The 20552-nt window shown below is 41.4% G+C and overlaps 1 protein-coding gene across 3 annotated transcripts in view; it reads left to right on the forward strand.

Annotated features, from left to right (window-relative positions):
• Positions 1 to 20552, forward strand: part of lrch1 (leucine-rich repeats and calponin homology (CH) domain containing 1) — an 82688-nt gene that overhangs the window by 29980 nt on the left and 32156 nt on the right. For all 3 annotated transcript variants that reach the window (XM_088913051.1, XM_088913052.1, XM_088913053.1), the window contains exons 2-6: positions 5368 to 5512; positions 11121 to 11247; positions 13031 to 13136; positions 17340 to 17476; positions 18819 to 18949. In XM_088913051.1, the coding sequence (XP_088769177.1) occupies positions 5368 to 5512; positions 11121 to 11247; positions 13031 to 13136; positions 17340 to 17476; positions 18819 to 18949 (646 nt within the window). The remainder of the gene's footprint in view (positions 1 to 5367; positions 5513 to 11120; positions 11248 to 13030; positions 13137 to 17339; positions 17477 to 18818; positions 18950 to 20552) is intronic.

Below are 20552 nucleotides of genomic sequence, written 5' to 3' on the forward strand. Positions count from 1 at the left end.
AAATGGGTGGCGTTTCTTTCTGTTCTTTTTTCATATTAAGTACGCACTATACTTTTTGTATGGAATAATAATTGTGTGAAGTGTATGAGACCAACACACAAGTTTTGCTTTACCTTGAACATGTACAGTAGTGTGAAATGCACTTTGCTTGTCCTCACTATCAGCAGTTCCTATGTAACAGCGCATTGCATAATTACTCAAACATCTTTGCAATATCATTAAGTCATATCATAGAGTCATGTATAATTCAAACTCCATGATTGTTTTTAAGTACTGTGCAGTATATAAGCACCAGATAGTTCATTTTGATCATCTCTTACACATTGACCTTGCATTTACAAGTAATATAAGGACATCTAATTTGAATGAGTGTTGGTATCTGCAAATCTGTAATCAGTGACAGATAGGTCACTAGCTGTCTTCCTGGAGAGACCTCCTGATTCCTGATAGTGGTCTTGTGCACGAATTCCTCCTGAATGGTTCACTGAAGCTCCAGTAACCAGACTGCGTGCGTTAATGCCAGTTAAAGCCCATCCTGTGAAGACTACTGTAGGCTACTATGCCACTCTGTCTTCTTGTTCATTATGTGTGTGTGGAAACTTCCCAGCCTCTCTTCCAATAGGTCAGTGAATACCTGTTTGCCTTTGTTAGATGTGACATGACAAGGAATTTAAATCTGCCCTGTAATTATCAAGAAACTGATGCTTATACACCGCACTAGTTGAATGGGTCAAATGCCCTTGTCTTGTCAGCAGCCTTTCTTTCAGAGACTGTTCAACACTAAGTCATTCTTCTCCTCAGCCGGTCCGTGCCTGTTTCTTTGGAGACGAGCAGACGGTTTTGCACGCGTTCAGGAGAGTGCGGGCCGGGGGGATTTTTTGCTCGGCGCTCCAGGCTCCACCTCGAGCCGGCTGGCATCAGCCAGGAAACACCTGACGCTGAGGCGGGTGGGACGGTCCCATCTGTGTCCTTCAGCCATTGGTAATTCCTGGGTGTCACAAATCAATATTTTTGTCTACATATTTCTGTAGTGAGGTTATTGTTATATTACGTAACACAGACTGTAGGTATATACCTGTATATCAATGCACGTACAATTCACTAAAGCTGCAGTAAAAGTTTTGTTTGTACTTTTTTCGGCTATACAGTATATTCAAAGCACGTGTCCTGCCCACATGCTTGATTCTGAGCATTTCGATGCAGAATTGTTTCACCTGGGATCGTGCTCAGCTCCATTGTCATTGTCGGAATGATTTCCCAGGGAATTTTCCAGAGCCCATGCCTCAGAGGTTGTCCTGACTGGCCATTATCGTAAGAGTTAGGGGCTGAGACTTAAGACAAAGTGGAGTTTGATTTGTCAGCGTGATAACAGGCTACTACCGTGACTGTCCTGGTGCTTGTTGTGTGCATCAGGCCTTCTCTCTGTTCGGCCATTGTGTATTGCTGTGGTGATCAAAAGCGATTCAGCTTCAGTATTTGATTATATGGCATTATATACCAGGGTTTCGCACATTTGAAGGAGAAAGTAATGACTTCATTTAAAGCTTTCTGGTACAGTTACACTTTTTCGACCTTTATTTTGTTTTATTTTTTGCTTCTTTAAAGTTGCGGAGCGTTTGGAAAAAAAGTTAAAATGGTCCAGGCTGACGGCAGTGCTTCAGAGGAAGAATAAAAGCTCTTGAACAAGATCCTTCATAGAATCCTGAAAGCTCCTCTAAGGACTTGTCAAGGGGGACCTGTCACACGATTCTCCAATGGGTGACATCCTTTTCAGGATCCTAAAGGACTGCGGACTTATGGAGCGAGATTTGCTGGAGCAATCCAGGAAAAGTTCACCTGTGACATGATCCCATCCCTTACGCCCAGAGCCTGTAAACCACAGTTCCTCACTCCTGCTGGAAGATTTCAGCATTCCTGGTGGGAATTTATTAAAAAGATCCACTAAGATCCTATGATTGGATCCCGCTGTGTCATACAAGGATCCTATGGGATGTTGTACATGATTTCTAAATCTTGTTAAATATAAAATAGTATATTATTAATGATGTTATAAAATATCCTATCGGGTTCTCTGTATTTTATAGGATGGCTTTGACTAGATTTTGTTTAGGATTGAATATAACTCAAATAAACCTCCATATAATGCTGTATGAAACCCTGCTGATGAATCTCCAGATCTTGCAGGATTGTAAGATTGCCAATGTCTTACGCGTGATCCTGCGATCATATAGGATCGGATTCTTGATGCTCTTAATATTTTTAGGATCCAGTCGGTGGCGGCCATTCCCTACAGAATCTGAAAACAATTAAGTATTTAAAATATGACTATTATGACTGATGTTTTTCAAAAATAAGTTGCTTATTTAAAAAAGCTTGCAGTAGGGCTCAAATAAGGAACTGTTTTAGTCTCCATGGTTACCAGTTTGGATTTTATGTCACAGTAAATACAATTTTTGTTGCTTGCAGGCAATATTTGCATATAGGACATGATATTTAGGCTAGTTGCCTACTGCTGATGAGGAATATTTTATTATTAAAATGCTGCTGGACCTCTGTTTAGTAATAATATAGCTCTTTACTGCCTGTAAAGTGCTTTGAGTGGAGTGTATAATAATAAAACAGGTAACAGCACAATCGTTCAGTCGAATGTGGTTTGTTTTTATTGCAAAGGAAGACCTCTGTATTTTGTTCCCAATTCTGGCAAATCCATTTCAAATGAAGTCCTGACATTTTCCTAAATTTCATGTCCTATGAACTTTGTAAGGCTTTGTGTAGGATCATGCTACTCGCATAGCTGTATATGCAAGATTGGTCTCTCTCTGTGGCTTAAAGAATAAAGGAATCAGCCCTGCTGCACGGGGTGGTACAGGTGGATTGTGGAAATAGGGACATTGAAAAGTGTATGTTGTCACTGAAAGCAGAATTGAGAGCGTTTGTGCACTGCAGCCCGTGAGTGCTCATGGGAAATGAAATTAGAACAAACTGTCTCTCTTTTCCTCATGCTTTGGATAAAAATGCACTTTCATCGTGGACATAAATCGCAGACAGTGTTGTGGAGAGTCCTTAATATGGAATATTTTAACTATTTTTCATCTAGGAAATCCTTACTGTACAAAAACATTTGTGCTTTGTTAGAGCACTGTTGGCCTGAAGTATTCTGATCTGACGTGGCAGATGACTAATAGTTGAAGCTTGACTTTTATTGTCATTAAGCATAACTGAACTGGTGAAAGAGTGAAGCTGTGGTTTGAATGAGAGGTAATGGACAGACGGTATGCAATGCTGGTTGTTGTTGCTTCGGCAGCTGAATTCAGTCCCAGCAGAAGAGAGAACTGACAACTCTGAGCTGTGAAGGTCGTTCTGTTAAAGCAACCAGGCCTACTTGCCTTAATATGGAAATGCAAAGTAGTGGAAGAATTAAAGCTATTGCCTGTTCATGGGGATATTTCCAGGTGCCTGTCTAAGGACCATTTGCGGTCATAGCATCAGAGAAAAATCCGATTGTATCTCTTGGTAAACGACTCTGGGGCTGTCATCGGGGAACAGGAGAAATTAAAAACAACCTGGGAAAATGGCTTTGGTTTATCCAGCCCGTCTCCTGTCAGACAGTTATTGGTCTCCTTGTGTTTCAGTACTGCTGATGCTTTTTGTGGCCCCCAGCAGAGAGGCAGTGCATCGTGTGGACAGTGAAGTGGTAACACATCTGTATATAAAACTCAAGACTGGAGCTCTGTCCTGTCTGTACTGCCCTGTCTTCTTTGCCCCATCGGGTAGATGTCCAAGCATGATCAAGTGTTTATTATTACTGGCTGTCATGTTATTAATTGCACCTTCAAAATACTTACATAGAATGTTTCCGTGATTGAGATTCATGCACGCATGGCATGGTTTTGACAAGGGGAGGATGTTGTGAGGGCACTATCTCCAGTCTGTGACTGCGCTTCTGTGCGTACAGCCTCAGTGTTGGAAGTCAGTGAAGCTGTGACATTTTGGCACTTACACTGGGGCCCGGGTACAAATGTGAGCTGAGCTTGGTGATATCCAGTTGATATCTGCAGGGAGGAGAGGGGACAATGGCATTTTGGAGCAGTGTATGTACAGTATGTATCTGCTCGAACGGGCTTTAGAACAGAGTCCATCACAAAGGATTCCTCAGCAATGTCCATACAGGAGAGAACCCTCTTCATCCAGTCCTGAAGCACTGCGCCGCCTGAGTAGCATGAGCGCACCAGCAGTGACTAAGAGCATGTCTGTGGACAGTCTGAGCAGTTACTGAGCGGGCCTGTTTTGAGCTTCTCCTGACAGAGTGCACTTTCCATACCTGCGCCTCCCTTGCAGTTTCCTCTCTCCAGTAGGATCCCGCACTGCAGGGCGCCCCAGCGGTGCTGTTCAAGTGACCACATTGGACAGCAGCGGTCAGACGAGCTGTGGGGCGGACTGATGCTGCCTTGAACATCCACACCACGCGTGCGAGCGAGAGTCCCTCTTCCATGGGCTTGCGCCCTGCTGAGTCTGTCATCTTCAATGATTTCTGAGCGGGTTCCCATTAGGGCTGCTCTGCTCAACATGCTTGGTTTCAGTAGTGTGCTCAGTGATAAACTGTAAAATAAGCACTGAACCCCCGGGGTTGTTAAATTGTTGCCATTAGTATTATGGAGTGACAAACAGTCATAGAGCACCTCGTACTTCCTACATGTAATTAATTAAATATACATCTCCAAAACGGAAAACTGGAGTTTGCCAGAGTTTTCAGATACTTGACTGAATGTGTTGGAAGTGAGTGGCATTGTGTGTGGATATCCTGGGAAGACCTTCTCAAAGGTTACATCACTATTGAAAGTCAGGGGAACGGGTATCAATGGTTTGTTATACCGAATCACTTCTTTGTGGTCATTAGAGTGGCATCTAGTGGTGCACGTGTGACACTGCAGGTATAGTGACTCGTGAATTGTGAATGTGATGATTGATGTCCAAATGCTATATACTGTATGTGACTCTCCAAATTGGTCTGAGTGGAGTTCCCAGGTATCCCAAGCATTATAAGAGCCTGATTACTTCAATTTACTGAGTCTGAAGTTGCATAAATATTGATCCACTGTGTATGAAAACACTTTTTCACTAATTTATTAATTGCAATAATTTCAATTTCACTGTCTACCATGAAGTCCACCTTCATCCTGTCTTTGTGGGGGAGAGTGAGGCCTGAATTTTCCATTGCTCCTCAGCAGGTTGCCTTTCCAGATTTTGTGTGAGGCTGGAGTGGTTATATCTCCAGAACCTCTGGCTGCTTCTCCTTCGTGGAAAAATTGCCAGGAATGATAAATTTTAGTAACTAACTTTCTCATCACTTTTGCTTTTTTCTTCCAGACCTGTCCAGGAATCGTCTGACTGAAATCCCCTCGGAGGTGTGCCAGTTTGTCTCTTTGGAGACTTTAAACCTCTATCAAAACTGTATTAAAGTCATTCCAGAGACTGTCATCAGTTTGCAGATGCTGACCTATTTAAACTTGAGGTAAGAAGAATTAACTGTTAGATTGGTGCTCGTTTATGACAATCTCCTGTTCTGTCCCGTCTTGGTACATACAGAGCCTTATTTCTTGAATCTCTCTGATGCAGGGACATTTCTGTGGAACGTGAATAGTGGTTTTTAAGGGTCTTACTGTGATTTTTGACTCCTGCAGTGACCTACAGTACAGCCCACTTGTGGTCTTTGCGGCCTGTACGTCTTCTAGCATCACAGCTTTGTTTCCAGCCTCAACAAAATTTGGATATGATTTAGTTGCATAGCAGTGAAATATTGCACAGGGTTTAACTTATAAAAAAGTACTTATAAAATGTCCTTCCTAGCAAATTTAAAGGCAACCCTTCTAAGGGTTAAGTACTTTTGTAAAGATAAATATTATTCTAAGAAAATCAGTATCCCAGAGCTCCAGTAGGGGGATTTCTTTAGTAGTTTCCAGAAAGGGAAAACCAGTATTGGCTGAAGGTCCAGGTAGCTGCAGGTTTCTAAACGGGAATTCTGGCTGATGTGCAATTAACTCTTTATGCCTGACAGGTGACGTTGAATATTGTGTAGTCACAGAAGATTTAAAGTGTTTAGTTTCTCTACCCTACCCACTCACTGGTGTTAACACTATTAAGTTTGATGACACTACAAGAAGAAATACTTGACTGATACAAGCCTACCTTGGCTGTATAGTCACCGCCTTGCAAAAGGTATTCAGACCCTTTGTATAGTATATGCTTTTATGACATTATAAGATGATGCATTTTAGCTTTTGTAACTTAATATTTTACTCAGAATCTGAATTCTCAAACCTAAGCCATGTTACAGTAGATATAAGCAAAAACTAAATAGAAAAAAACTGGAATGTGCTGGTTGCATACGTATTCAGACCCATAAACTTGATTTGTGGTGGAAGAAGCACTTGCACTTGCAGCTGCAAGTCTTTTTCCGTTGGTCCGTGTGAACGTTTCACACTAGCTTGGTAGCTATTTCTCCAGCCCATTCTCTCTTTTGAGTAGATTCTCAGGCTCAGGCTCGCTTCAGTGGCCTGGGGGGTCATTTGAGGATTTTTGAGTCTTTCGACAGATTCTCATTAAGAGTCAAGAAGTCAGGACTTTGAATGGGCCACTCTAGGACATTCCCTTTCTCGATCTGAACTTTGGCCTCATACAGTGGATCAGTCTTGACAAGCTTCCCAGTCCCTCCTGATGGTTTCACATTGTGGGTTTTGTCAAAATGAAAGGATCTCCTGACACCTAGGATCCTGAAGTTTATGCCTGGGGAAAAGCTTTCTGGTCAAGACCATGAAAGTGCCTTTCAGAAATGCAGCAATTTTGCCAGAAGACGCAAGAATTGGTTTTGGCTCAAGGATATGCTCCAGTATGTCTTCGCTGGATTACAGTTTTTTTTCTCTTTATCATTGTGTTTGATCTTGAATTTAAATTGACTTACGTCTGGTTACCAGTTATTCTGTTGACAGTTCCATTCTTCATAAAAAAACAAGCACCGATCTTATTTGGACATCACACACTCCGTCAGTCTGCTGTTTACTGAGCACAGAACTCTGGGATGGATCTGTGAGCTGGGAGACCCCATGACATCATTACAGGAACTCTGAGGAGCTTCCAGTAGAGTAATGAAAGGTCCATTTAATCTTGTACCACTTTACTGATTCTGCTCAGCCTGCCAGAGAAGTTCCTAGCACCAGTCTACTGTGCAGTCGGCCTCTCTTGTCTTTCAGCCTGCCCAAGGAAAGTGAAAAAATCAAAACTAATCTCGGAAAGTACAGTGAGCTGTGTGATCTCTTGTGAGGACGTTTAACTGCGGCAGCTGTGTCTTAATATAGGGTACTTCCATTATAAAATTACCACACAATATAAGATATAAGACACAATGTAAGATGTCATTTATGACAGAGATGAATAATAATGACCTTTGTTTTAATAGAAAATGTTTTTTTTTTCCAGGAGGGAAAAAAATAATGTCTGTCTTGATTAACACAATTTGAGGTTAAAAAAGCTGTGAAGAAAAGCTATTTATGACTCCGTCCAGGGTGTAGCCTGCCTTGTGCCCGTTGCTTGCTGGGATAAGCCACAGCTCCTCCACGACCCTGAACTGGAAAAGGCAGTTAGAAAATGGATGGATGGATAAAATTCTGGTTCCATAGTTCTGTTTAACAGAGAATCTTTTATCGCATTGTTTGTGAGGTGTCTGGGGTATAAGGACATCTCTGTCTGTAGCTGATGTGTATTTCATTCTTTCTTTTACCTCCATTGCTACCTGTAATTCCTACACCTGTTAAAGCTTCCTTCTTCATGGTTATCTGAGAAATAAGGGGGGTATTATTGCTCAAGTGGCCAGTAGAAATCATAGCTTCTTTGGTAAAGAAATGTGAGACGGCCTTGTTATCTTTCTGGCAGTAGATTGTGGAAAGGCCAGATTCCAAAGATTTTAGCATTTTGTTCCAAGTTGAAATACAGAATAGTCTGTCAGCAGGATCCATCACTAAGCAAATGACATTTTATGGGCAGATTGACCCCGACAACATTGGGACAGAAACAGCCCTGTGCCATTTTGTGCAGCAGTACTCAGAAAAAGATGTCTCTGAGCTTGTAGGATTTGAAAGTGAAGGGCTTGGTTCCCTTTTATGGTGCTAAAGTCTTTGAAAATGTTGGAAGTAAACTGCTAAGCACAGTAGTTCTCAGCTGTGGTACTCCTACCATTCCTTTCTTGGGCTTTGGTCTGTCCTTGGTCAAGGAAGTTTTCAATTAGTTTTCAAGTTCCACTGAAGACTTGCCGGGTAACACTTAAAAAATATCTAAATGAACCTGGATCACGAAACATTAAGGTCACTAATGCATATTCCTAAAACTGCGATATTTAGTTTATGGTGTGTATTTACACAGAACTGCTTTATCTTGGTTACATGTTGTTGTGCTGCATGCAGTGAGAGAATGTGCTTGGCTTTTCCTGCACTGGTTCACAAGTACAGACGTGAACTTTGAACTTTATTTTAGTACTTTTTTATTTCCTTTTCCTGGACAGTGGAAACGTCCTTTTACAAGGAGTAACAAAACATGTTTGTAGCCCTTGCATTACAACATCATCAACCTGGCGAAGCAAAGAGTCATTTGTAATGCAAAACATTCGCCAGAGAACGCAGAAAGCAAGTGATAGAGGACTAAAACGAGAATTTAAATAAAAGCAAAAGGCGGTGAATATGCTGTTTATCTTAAGTTGCAATAGTTTCAGCTGTTCTCATCTGTTTCTAACAGTTCATGTGTTTACATTTTTGAGCCTGATGAGGAAGAAAATGACTCAATTTTATTTTTCAAAAAAGTCTTGTTTCAGTCTGAATTTGCAGTAAACTGGAATATCCTATTTACATTATAACTGTTGCTTTGATAGGTGTCATTGTACACAAGACCCCTCTGTAGTTACAGTATAATGTATATGTAGTAGACATAAGCTTAGCTTTTGGCATTAGTATAATTTCCTTTCAGATTGGAGGTTTTTGACAAATTTGACAAGTTTTGATTACACACAAAAAAACGAGTCCAAACTTTACAACTCTCATTGACCATTTTTTGTTCCCAGCATTTAAACAAATTGCAGTCACTCTTTTCTGGGAGCATTCATGAAGAATCTATTCAGGTCAGAAGCACTAATAATGGAATTCACCTGAAATGCATTAAAATGTTTGTGTAATGGCCTCAATACAAGATATAGACGTTCTGGCGTCTTACTTTCTTAAATATAAATAGCTGCATGTACTTACTGTTATGCTGCTGGCTCTCCTTCTTAGGCATATTTCAGAACTAAGTGAATAAAGCCTTTATTTTTCACGATACTGGCCAGTCCAATTTATTGTCAAATAAAAAATGTTACAATTTTCCATCTACTTCTTCTGCGTCTCCTACTTGGCCAAAAACATTTTTTTTATTTGCACTATTTTTAAATAGTGGGTTTTAAAGCTGATGTCAAAGAGTTTTTCACCAGGTTGTCTCTATTCTTAGACTGGCTGCATTACATAAGAATCGAATTATTGTAAATATGACCATGTCTGCCCACATACTACAGCTCGGAATGCCCCTTCAGAAGAGATAGATGCACATCGGGTTTTTTATGAGTTTGTACTTTAACCTTATCTCTCACATGCTTTCGGGTGGTACGATGCCGGCTCATCGGGACCATTTTTGAGGATGAATTTTTCCCATTTTCAGCCTGAGTTAAGCTGCTGCGGGCAGCCTTGGTTGTTCTTGAAATCCTGTTTTTATGAGGTCAAAGCTATTTATATCCTGTAGACTGCTGTGGTTTTTCTTTTTGTATGTGTTTTTGGTCCTACAGCATTAGCTGTGTCATGACCGAAAGTGGCAAAAACAAAAAAGTTGGTCTGTGAGTCTTTTAGATAATGTTGCAAAGGAAAATTAAACCCCTCCTTCTTTTTCTTCCCCCTTATTATCTTGAAAAAGATTATGTATTGGCAAAAGTTTAAAAAATATCTGTCTAAAGGAGTTGAATATCATGTATCTGTCAGGGAGAGTTCTTTCCGGACCCTATGCAGACGACACAATCCGAGGTAGAGTGAGAAAAAGGCATGCAGGAAGCGGGGATGAGAACGGGGGGGCGTGTCCATGGAGTGCTGGTGGGCGGGGGGTGTGGCCGAGGCAAACGATCCAGGGACGAGTCAAGAGGGAAATCCAAAACGGTGCAAAACGTCTAAGGCCAGGCGATCCATCCCAGAACGAAGATTAAAATCCAGAACCGGGTCTGGACCGGCAGGGGGCACGAGAACAAGAACAGAAGCTGAAACCATAACGGAGCCAGGCGCATCCAGGTCCCGGGCTCGCATGATGCGGGAACCAATGCAGAGCCCGGATTAGCGTCTGCGGCTGGCTTTTAAGGGGGAACTGAAAAGGGGCTGGAACAGGGAACAGGTGCGGGAGATGAAACTAACAAGGAAGGGCTGGAGCGCCCTTAAGAGGAGGGGTTGCGATCGTGACAGTATCTCCTGATGTCTGATGGATTTTGTATTGCATATCTTGTGGTTTCCATGTTATTCTCTCCTGAAGTGTCACCTTATTCCTCTGCTTGCTTTCAATATCTACCTTTCTAATTAATTAAATTGCAGCACAGGGGAGGAGGAACTGATGTCAGATATCTTTACTGTGATGTTTGTGTGCCACGTGTGTATTTCCTCCATGCACACGAGGCACAGATTTGGAAAACAGCATGAGAAATAAAAAAGAACAGAGTTGCAGAAAGTTACTTTTAAAAGTAATCTTGTAAAGTTACCGGTTGCGATTTATGTAAGGGATTAGTCTTTTAGAAGTATGAAGCTGGGGGAAATTACTGAAATACAAGCTATTACTTTCCATAATAAATACTGTACTGTATCACTGTGACTTTTTATAATTACTTTAATTTTCCTCCTTAATTTTAAATTGTAATTCCTTCCTTAACTAACTTGCAACTATTATGGACTATCCCCTCACATTGGTGAAAAATAATCCCAGTTCTTAATTTGTACCTGCTCTTACAGCATTATTTCCACCCTTTCTTTCCGTCCAGCAGAGTGACTCCGAAGTGTTTATCGTGTCTCTCTGTTTTCCAGTCGGAATCAGCTCTCTGCGCTGCCTGTGTGCCTGTGCGGTCTTCCTCTCCGCGTTCTAATAGCAAGCAACAACAAGCTGGGGTCCCTGCCGGAGGACATCGGCCAACTCAAGAATTTAATGGAGCTGGTTTGTATTTGTTTTCTTGCCGTCAGGCTTTTCTTGATTTCCAGCTAACTTGCACACTCAGATTCGGCCCTGGGTTTCAAGATAAAGGGCTTCAGCAGCCCTTAGGTAACTGTATGATTTCACCACAGGGCAGAGTGAATGTAACCAATACTTGAGTAATTTCCTCAGAAAAAGGAAATAGGAATAGTTGGATGTGGTGCTAATTGGGCGGGAGTGTCTCCATTTTTAATGTTCTTTGGAAAGAAAACAATATTACTAGTATTATGCATACAAAGATTAAGTGTGGTCCTAATTCAGCACAGAGTGGAAATACATTACTGTGCACTTTCTACTGAGCTTGCTTTGCAGCTGTGTAAATATGGATCTCGTGCTGCTGTTTAATTATTTGACTTATACCTTTTCTGAGCTTAGTGAGAGTTTGTAAAATAAGGAAATTCTCTGCCTCAGTATCTAATTCCGCTATGCATGTAAATTTTCATTTTCTGATTTAAAATTACAGGACCTTTTCTAATGTTGCACTTTCTTGCTAGCGCATTGTATTCTTTTGTAACGGTAGGACTGTACCCACATTTGAATTTTGCAGGCACTGCATTTCTTAGCAATTCTGTGTTTTTGCTGTTAATATTTAGTACCGTTCTTCCCAGTTTAGCCAAAGAAAAACAGCCTGATTATGCTGGATTTCAGCAGGGAGGTTTTCCTAAGTTCCTAAGTGCACTTGGTCTCCAGAGCTCTACCTCACACGGCCACACCACAGCCCGCCCGAGAGGAAACAGCAGGGATAGTAGCAGCTTCCAATGTCAGCGTTACGTTTTTGTCCTGTCCTTTTGTTTTTCAGAGAAGCCTTAAAATGTTCACCTTGTGTGCAAAAGATCTCCCATGATGGACTTAAGTGCACATATCAGAACTAATGAAAACTTTGCTATTCCAAGAAAAATCCCGCTGCAGACTCTATTAACTTTCCCCTGTTCGCCCTAGAGAAAAACAAATCATGCGTGGAGGAAATACAGCAGACGGAAACGTATTTATTTTCGCTCAACCCTTGGTTGCTGTCCAATTTGAAAAGACTGTGGGTTTTTTTTAAAACAAGACAATTGTGCTTATGTGTTACAAATCTCAGTCTGCTCTGTCTTTTTTTTTATATGGAGGGACCTCCAGAGGTCTGTCTACCTTGGTAGAAATGTAGAAAGAAATAGGATCACAGAACGTGCACTGAATCATCCGGGCCCTGAACAAAAGATGATCTCTTATAGAGAGTCCCCAGTGTGTGTGAGTGCTCTGCAGAGGTGTGATTAATATATCCAGGTATACTTATTATAATGATTAGTATATATAAGTATAATATAGTATGATGACTGTAACCTACAGTATATAATTAGTACTAACATAGGAATAGCTCCAACTTACAGTACATCAGTGTAAATAGTAACTGCATTGTACTGTATAACGGAAGGCGTTATCAATGGCTTCAGTGGAATGCTATTGATCAGTGATAGGCTGGCGTGGTTCCCCAGTGTATGTGGAGGTCACAGTAACAGAAGCCCAGGCTGAAGAGCCGCTTGTTGTCTTAACACTTAATGGCCCTTTTGGAAATAAATAAATACATTTGCCCTTCATCATATTATTGGAATATTCTTTGCCATTCCCACCTCCTGGCGCCGGGTACTGTAAGCGTACCTTTGGAGCTCCTCCACAGAAAGCCCAGACCGGGCAACCCCGGGTAGCAGCGCGTATCGTGTGAATTCAAGAGGCAACCTGTTGACCTTCTCTCCCGTGGTTACGACAGGACGTCAGCTGCAATGAGATCACATCCCTGCCGCGGCAGATCGGGAGACTCAGATCCCTGCGAGAGCTCAACGTCAGGAGGAACTACCTCAGCCTGCTGCCGGAGGGTAAGCTTGTCCTCTGACCGCTTCGCCTGCTCCTTCTCCTCTGCCGCCTCCTTCCGGCCTCTGCCCACTCCTGCGTGGTCCCCCTTCGTCTCAATACATCTAGTGGATGGTCAAGCCACTTCATTTTTCATTTTTCTGCTCCCGTCCCTGCAACGTCGCAGCATTTATTAGCGCAAAGAACACACGTTTGCGAGCGCAAATATGTATCACCCCCAAGTGCTTGATTATTTGTACAGGAAACCCGAGAAATCCATGACAGGGACCTTAAAACGGCTCCCTTGCAGATCTGAACAGTGCGAGAGCGCTACTGTAGCACAGCGCAGGAGACCCCCTCTTGCTTCGGACGCACCGGCGGTCCTCCAGCTCAAACCGAGCTCTAGCCATGGCGCGGTAAGGCTGAAGGTGCCGAGCGAAGGAAAACGCACACGTCTGTTTTGATATGGTCACATAAGCCGAATGTAGTTTTCACCATCTCTTCTTTGCACGCAGGAAGAGGTTTAGTCCGGAACTTGATTTCCTAGCAGTTTTAAAAGAAATGTAGTATTTCTTTCCTTCGTTTTCACCTCCCTTTAACCTCTCTGGTTGATAAAGCTTGTGCCTTCCCCGCTCACTATGACTTTTACGGTGTTTGGCAGTGTTTTAAAATGTCAAATTGCTGTAGAACACACAGGGTGAGCCCGTGGAGGTCTGTAGTGATATTAGCAAGACCCAAAAACGTAGACACTGTCACCTCTGGTCATGGATGTGTTTTTTTCCTTCATTCCAACTATTTCCTTGATCCTCTCTGGGAATTTATGTATTTTTTGTTGGCGTTCCAGAGCTTTAGGAGATTAATAGACTTTCATTTGTCAAAACCATATGGTTACAAGAAGCAGCAGTTTGTACTACTACTGCAGTTATTATTTTCTGTAGTGGTAATCTAAAAAAAACAAGGTTTGTTATCAGGAAGTGTTCAGAAAGTTTTAATACAGGAGTGCAGCTTTGTGATAGAGGTCTAGAGTTGTGTGGTCTGTGATTTTCTTGTTCGTGGTGTTCATGTGGCTTAAATACTTTCAGAATACATACTCTTACCTTTGATTTTGTTTTAAATTTGACAATCAACCAGGGGGATCATGAGGAAACTCCACAGCTTGCTGGTGTTGGAGGTTGGGGAAAGCTGGATGATGTTCAGCTGGTGTGTACGATGGGGACAGCGAATGTGTTGACTTTCACTTCTGGGATGCCAGGATAGAAATGAGCAGGGAATCCTGTTTTTAAGGGGAACTGCAGTGTCAGTTTCTCAGACTGGTTATTAAATCTCGGTAACAAAATAAATGCATTGTGATGGTATCACAACATTTGACAAATTCTGAAATTAAGCACCAAAGCCTGAACTTTGTGAAAGTACTGTATGGTCACCATGTTGTCACAATCCCCTGTCTTGCCACAGGCAGGAGAGAGAGAGTTTGCGTGAATTACGACGTGATGCGGCCCTTCCTGTTCACTAGTCACTGTAATGAGTAATGTCAGAAGATGTATGAGCAAATAAGTACAGGTTGTGCAGCAGAGAGTTCACTGCAGAAATGTTCCAACGTGATCTGCATGCAGAGTTAACAAGTAAGTAGAATTTGTTGGCAAAACCGTCTCGGAGTCGAGGGCAATATTTCTACTGGATTAAAAGAGATAACAAGCCTTAACAAGCCTGCTTGTTTAAATGTAATGTAAGACCGCTTCACTCACCAGACGTTTTTTGCTGCCTCGATCTGTATCGAAGAAAATGGTGCTGCACACACCTGGTCATTCTGTCTGTTTTGTGATGTCAGTTGAAGGTTTAACACGTTATGGTGTACATTTTACTTCCACTGTGGTTTCAGATGCACTCAGCAATGCTGATTCTTTCTAATCCTGAAATACAAAAATACCGTTTGCAGTTCACCTTTAACTCTTACAGTAGCTTACAGTAGTTAGGCAGCGGCTCACAAGTCTCCTGAGGTTTGTAATGTACCTCTGGTCAGGTGGCAGGGTCTGGGTTAGTTTATAGGGTTTTTATTAGCCAAGGGTTTCGGGGCAGTGGAAAGCTCTCCACTCTCCTGAGACACTTCTGGACCAGCCTGCATTTCTCCTTGTGTGGCTTTGGAGAGTTATACAGTAGGAGTCTGGCCCTGTTCTGGGTCATAGACCACACATACTGTACATCTCCAGTCCGATCCAACATGCCACTGCTCTTCTGTCTCTCGTCTCAGATAGCTTCACTTCGGTGAAATTAATTCGATATAATTAGAAAACGTTATTCATAGAGCTGACCTAGAAAGTGTGTTTGCAAAGGGAAGTCTTTTAAAAAATGAAATTAAGAAGACGGCCCTAAGGGGGCATCTTAATTGTTGCTTTCTGAAAATTGTATCTTTTAAGCTTAATATCACTTGGGTATTTAAAATTTTATTTAGATAAAAAAATCTGTCAAATATGCTCTTAAGTGTTTTTTTAATGCCCTTCAAGATTTGAGTCTCCTGCTAGCATGTCACACTCATCAGCCTCTCCCTAGATATCCTGCTGCAATCACCTGCCTGCACAGACTCCCTCATCATGGCTTATACACTAAATCATTTGATTAAAATTGTCCTTTTATGACGGGTATTTGACAGAATCCCAAGAGCGGATGCTGTTGATTAAAGAAATCATGTTTTTAAAACAATCCTGATTTCAGTGTGTCCTGAAGTGTTTCACTTTTGGAACAACTTTCATCTTCCTCCATCTCCTGAACTCCCACACAGAGCTGCCGTTGCAGTCTGTGAAGTTAACGTTTTTAATTTTTATGTGTTTATTTTTAACTTTAAAGCCAAAGCACTGAAATTTGGCAGCTCTGCATCACAGAGCTCCGTCTAAAGAGAAAGTGACAAGATTCATCTGCTGTATGGTCTTGGCTCTTACACAATAAGGAATAATGAAGCTGTGGTTCAGGTTTTTGTGCAATTACAAAAATATCTGATTATTAAAAAGTATCTACAGTATTACCTTTAATACTGTAAATACCTTTAATACTGTGATGCCTTTAAACTTTGTGAAAGACATGTCTATATTGCTGCATTCATAACTGCTGTTTTAAATAATACTTTTAACTAAAATTGAGTTGTAGTGTCCCTAAACTGGAAAAGATCCAACTTTGAAACTATTGCCAATAACCTTGTGTTAGGAGAAGACACATGTAGGCACTGTTAGGTAAGATGAGTCATTCTCCTTTCCTTTTGATTAGCTTGTATGGGGTCCTAAGATGGACAAATCTAGTTTACTTGGTCTTTTTCAGTTCTGTCTCCTTGGTTACCTGATCAGACTGTGAAAGCAGGTCTGGACGGAGAGGTGCCTGGAATGGCTGTGTTACAGGAAACACTCTGCTTAGTTTCTGTAACACACGGCGCTGAGTGGCTGGGCTTGTCCTGTAGGTCCAGCCCGGTGCTGTGTGTGAAATGGAAAGTCAGTTCTACACACAGACACCATGCTGTGCAGTGTCATTGTCAGAATTTGGTTAATAAACCTGACCGGACCGATTCTCACTCAAGTCAGCTTTTTGATTCTATCTACAGTCTAGACGTACCCAGTGCTGTAGAGACTGAGAGATTTATACAGAATGAGAATGGCCATCATGGGGACACTACCCGGAACAGCCTCTTTTTTGTTTGAGTATTTTTAAGTCCTTTTGCAGTTTTGTGTTTGTGTTGTTTTTGTCATGAGGTGTAATGTGTGTGAAAACTTCATTGACATTTTACAGTTTGGTAAGGGTGAAGGTCCAGGTGTCACAAGATATTTATTAAATTAGAATACTTTTACATATTCAGTTATGACCTGCGAATAGAAATGCCATCTTCACCCTGCAGCTTTTGAAATGTTCTTTATAATCTAACCTCCTGATGATGAGGTATGCCATTTACGAGACTCAATATGCAAAATAATCCTGCTGTACGTGGTGTGTCTTAAGTAAGGAGTCGTACAGAATGGTGGCTGTTTTGAGTTGTTTTGTGGATGAAAAGTTAAACGCGTTTTCCTGTGTGAGTATCATTCAGTACCAAACAAAAAGAGGAAAAAAAAATACAGTAAATTGTGAAAACGATATTAGCATAATAATATCGTCTTGCAAATAAGCATCTTTCCAACTTAGTTAAATATTTGATCACTTTAGAAATCTGTGTGTACGGCCAGAATACATTTTCAAGCAAACACCTTTTGTTTCAGATCTTGTGGAGCTGCCCTTGGTGAAGTTTGACTTCTCCTGCAACAAAGTGTCCGTGATCCCCATCTGCTACAGGAAGATGGTGCAGCTGCAGACTCTCCAGCTGGAGAACAATCCCTTGCAGAACCCACCTGCACAGGTAAGCCAGGGGCCTCTTCAGACAGGCACCAGGTGTGCTGGAGATGCGTGCCGAAGTCACGTATGAGAACAGAAAACCAATATTGACTGTACATCAGGTCGGTGGAATAGTGCGGCACATTGTGGGAGTCACGCGTGGTGATAGTTACTGTAAAGTGTTCAAAGATTTATGGACACAAAAAATAAAAATGGAGGCCTGATTAGAGAACGACTGAGCAAGAGTTCCCAGTTCCACTGTCGCTGGATCCTGCCTGGAAAAAGCAACTGCGCACTTTAAGGCAAACTCTGAAATGAGTTTTATCTGCAGTATGAATAATAACGTGCCGTTGGGCAGAGTCTGACAGTGGTGGAGGTGTGTCATGGGGTGGAAGAGAAACACTGTGTTATGGGATAGCATGCGACAGCACATTGAAACAAACTGGAGACCCAGGGATAGTGTATGAACTAAATTATTTTTAACTAAAATATTTTATATTTTTATTTTATATATTTTTTTGCTGGTATTGTGCTGGGATATAGACATAAATTGAATTAGTTCAAGTAGGGAGCTGCGTCAGTATGTGTAGGCTGCACAGGACCAGGTAAAGGTTTATTTCATTCCGAAAGGAACAGAAAAGAGACACAACGTTTTGGCCAATAAATTGAAGCAGAATAGTACCGCAGTCCATGGAATGGATTCAATTCAATTAAACTTTATTGTCATTATACTTACACAGGTGCATAGTATAATGAAAAGTGTTTCTCATTAGTCACTCAGGTGCAGTATATAAATAGGACAGAAGATAAGACGATAGACTAACACAATAACAATAACAATCAAATCTGTGCAAAATCCACAAACGGAGAAAATATAACAGGACAAAAACAGTGCAAGGTAATTCGGGGAACAGTGCAAAAATAGTATGGTGATTAATAATTAAATCTACTGTGGTATAGTGTAAAATCACAGAGAGGCTGAAAATATGATGCAAACCATAGTAAATCATGATAAACCAATCACGTAAGTCTTGCGAAGATCACAACCTACCAGCACAAATGTACAGTATTCAATTTTATAAAGGATACAATATGCTCAAAACTATGGAACAGAGTATTTCAAACTGTAACACATTAGAAAACTGTACTGTGTAAGACAGAGACTTGATGGCCACAGCACATCAGCTCTCAAACTCAAAGAGCAGTAGAATACAGAGCCCAACACTACCAGTGTGGAGGCTTCAGACAAAATAAGTGAACATGTGCAATTCTAACACAGTCCCATCGTCCCAGAGAAAAGAACTGTAGGCCTCTTTTAAGGGCCTGAGCTCAGCTGTCAGACACATCCGGTATCTGATGTTTCGTAGATCTGCATCAAAGGGAAGGTGCATATATTCAAATACCTGACCATCCAGGCCTGCAGGATGGAGAAGACCTCAGATTCGCTGTACCTGCCCGCGATGGAGAGGCTCAGTCTGTCTCAGCCGGCCGCTGGCAGGTGAGTGGATACCCCGAAGATTTCAAACTTCGAGCCGCCAAGCTTCTGCTGCGCTGGTGCTGGAATCGTGGCCCTCTCTGAATGTACTGTACCTCTCTGGTTGGTTACTGCAGACTCTTCAGATACTTTAAAGTTCGTTTTTTTGCAGGATTGCTCCCTGCAACTTTTTCAGAAAAAAACATGTTTTGTCATTTAAATTAAATTAAATCCAAGATGCTTTTTATTTGTCTTCAGCTAGGCATAGCGAAGCAAAGGAAAATGAGTACTGAGACTGCCACTCTACACAAAATACTGTTACAAAAGTTATTAAAGGCTAGGCAGTGCCAACAAATTACAATGTGGAAAAAATGGAAGATCAGCTCCTGAGACCAGCTTGTTCTTGCAAGCAGAGTTTAAAAGTAAAATATTGGGAAGTGGCAGCATAGATATCTGTGTTCCCAGACACAGTGAGATAGCAGAGTGATAAACAAGGCAGACAAACTACAAAACAAATATTGTTATATATAATAACACAAACACACAACACAAAGCCATTGTAGGTAACAACACTATTAGTTTGATTTGGGTGAAATCTGGAATGACTTGCCCTTGCATCGGTGTGCAGTCGAATTGTTGTACTCCCCATAGCCTGCTCAACAACGGCACCTGGCGTCTATTTACATTTTGCAAATCATTACTGACGAGGGAATTTTGCAAGTGTACAACACAGCCAGAAATGGAGGAGAACCTGAACTGTTATAACTCACCAGTTTCTGAAGACCTAAGGTCTATAAGCCCTTCTTTGCTAACTGCAGGTGTGCTAACCTCAGAACTTGCTCATACTGGGTGCCGGTCTTCCCAAGTGCGTGAAACCCTTTTTTGTGCACAGTTGTGCCCTCAGGAGCTTTTAAAAAGTGCATGCCTCCTCGTGATTCAGCGCTGTCATCTTGCCTGGTGCACCATGCATTTCTCCATCCAGCTAGGCGTGCAGCGGACTGTTTTTCAGTGTGCATTTGTGATTTCAGTGCTGCCTTTACTATATTCACTTCTTTTGCTATTTATTATTTGTGCTGGAATAATTGAATTCCAACATATTTTATTACTTTTATATCTTAAATTATAATTCATGATGTTATATTCGTAATATTGTGTTTGTATAGTTAATATATTAAATATATAGTATGTAATCTGCTAGTGCAGATTGCTTATCTGCAAATGGTTATGTTAACCAGTGATGTGTGTAGCACAGATTGTGGCAATTTAGCCCTGTTTTCCATATTCCATAGTATTTATATGTCACGCTTTTGCCTTTTCTCTGGGTTATAGGAATGTAACCCCTGTTTCTGGTGAAGAAAGGCTGATGTTCTTCATTAAATTGTTAACATCCTAGTTTAGCTCCAATATTTTTAGAAGGAAAGATGCATAGATTGCTGAGAAGGAGAGTTTTATTCTGGTAGTCCAAATTATTTTGCAAGAAATGTATATGTACTGTATATAGTTTCGGAACACCATCACCAAGTGTGTTTGGATTGCACCTGTCAATTTCTAGGCTGCAGCCTTTTCCCGACTCTGGGCAGTCTCACACACAGAATACTGTTTCCTGTGTGCTCAGTTCAGCTCACAG

The sequence above is a fragment of the Atractosteus spatula genome, chromosome 4, assembly GCF_055471065.1.
Source record: "Atractosteus spatula isolate fAtrSpa1 chromosome 4, fAtrSpa1.hap1, whole genome shotgun sequence".
Taxonomy (NCBI): domain Eukaryota; kingdom Metazoa; phylum Chordata; class Actinopteri; order Semionotiformes; family Lepisosteidae; genus Atractosteus; species Atractosteus spatula.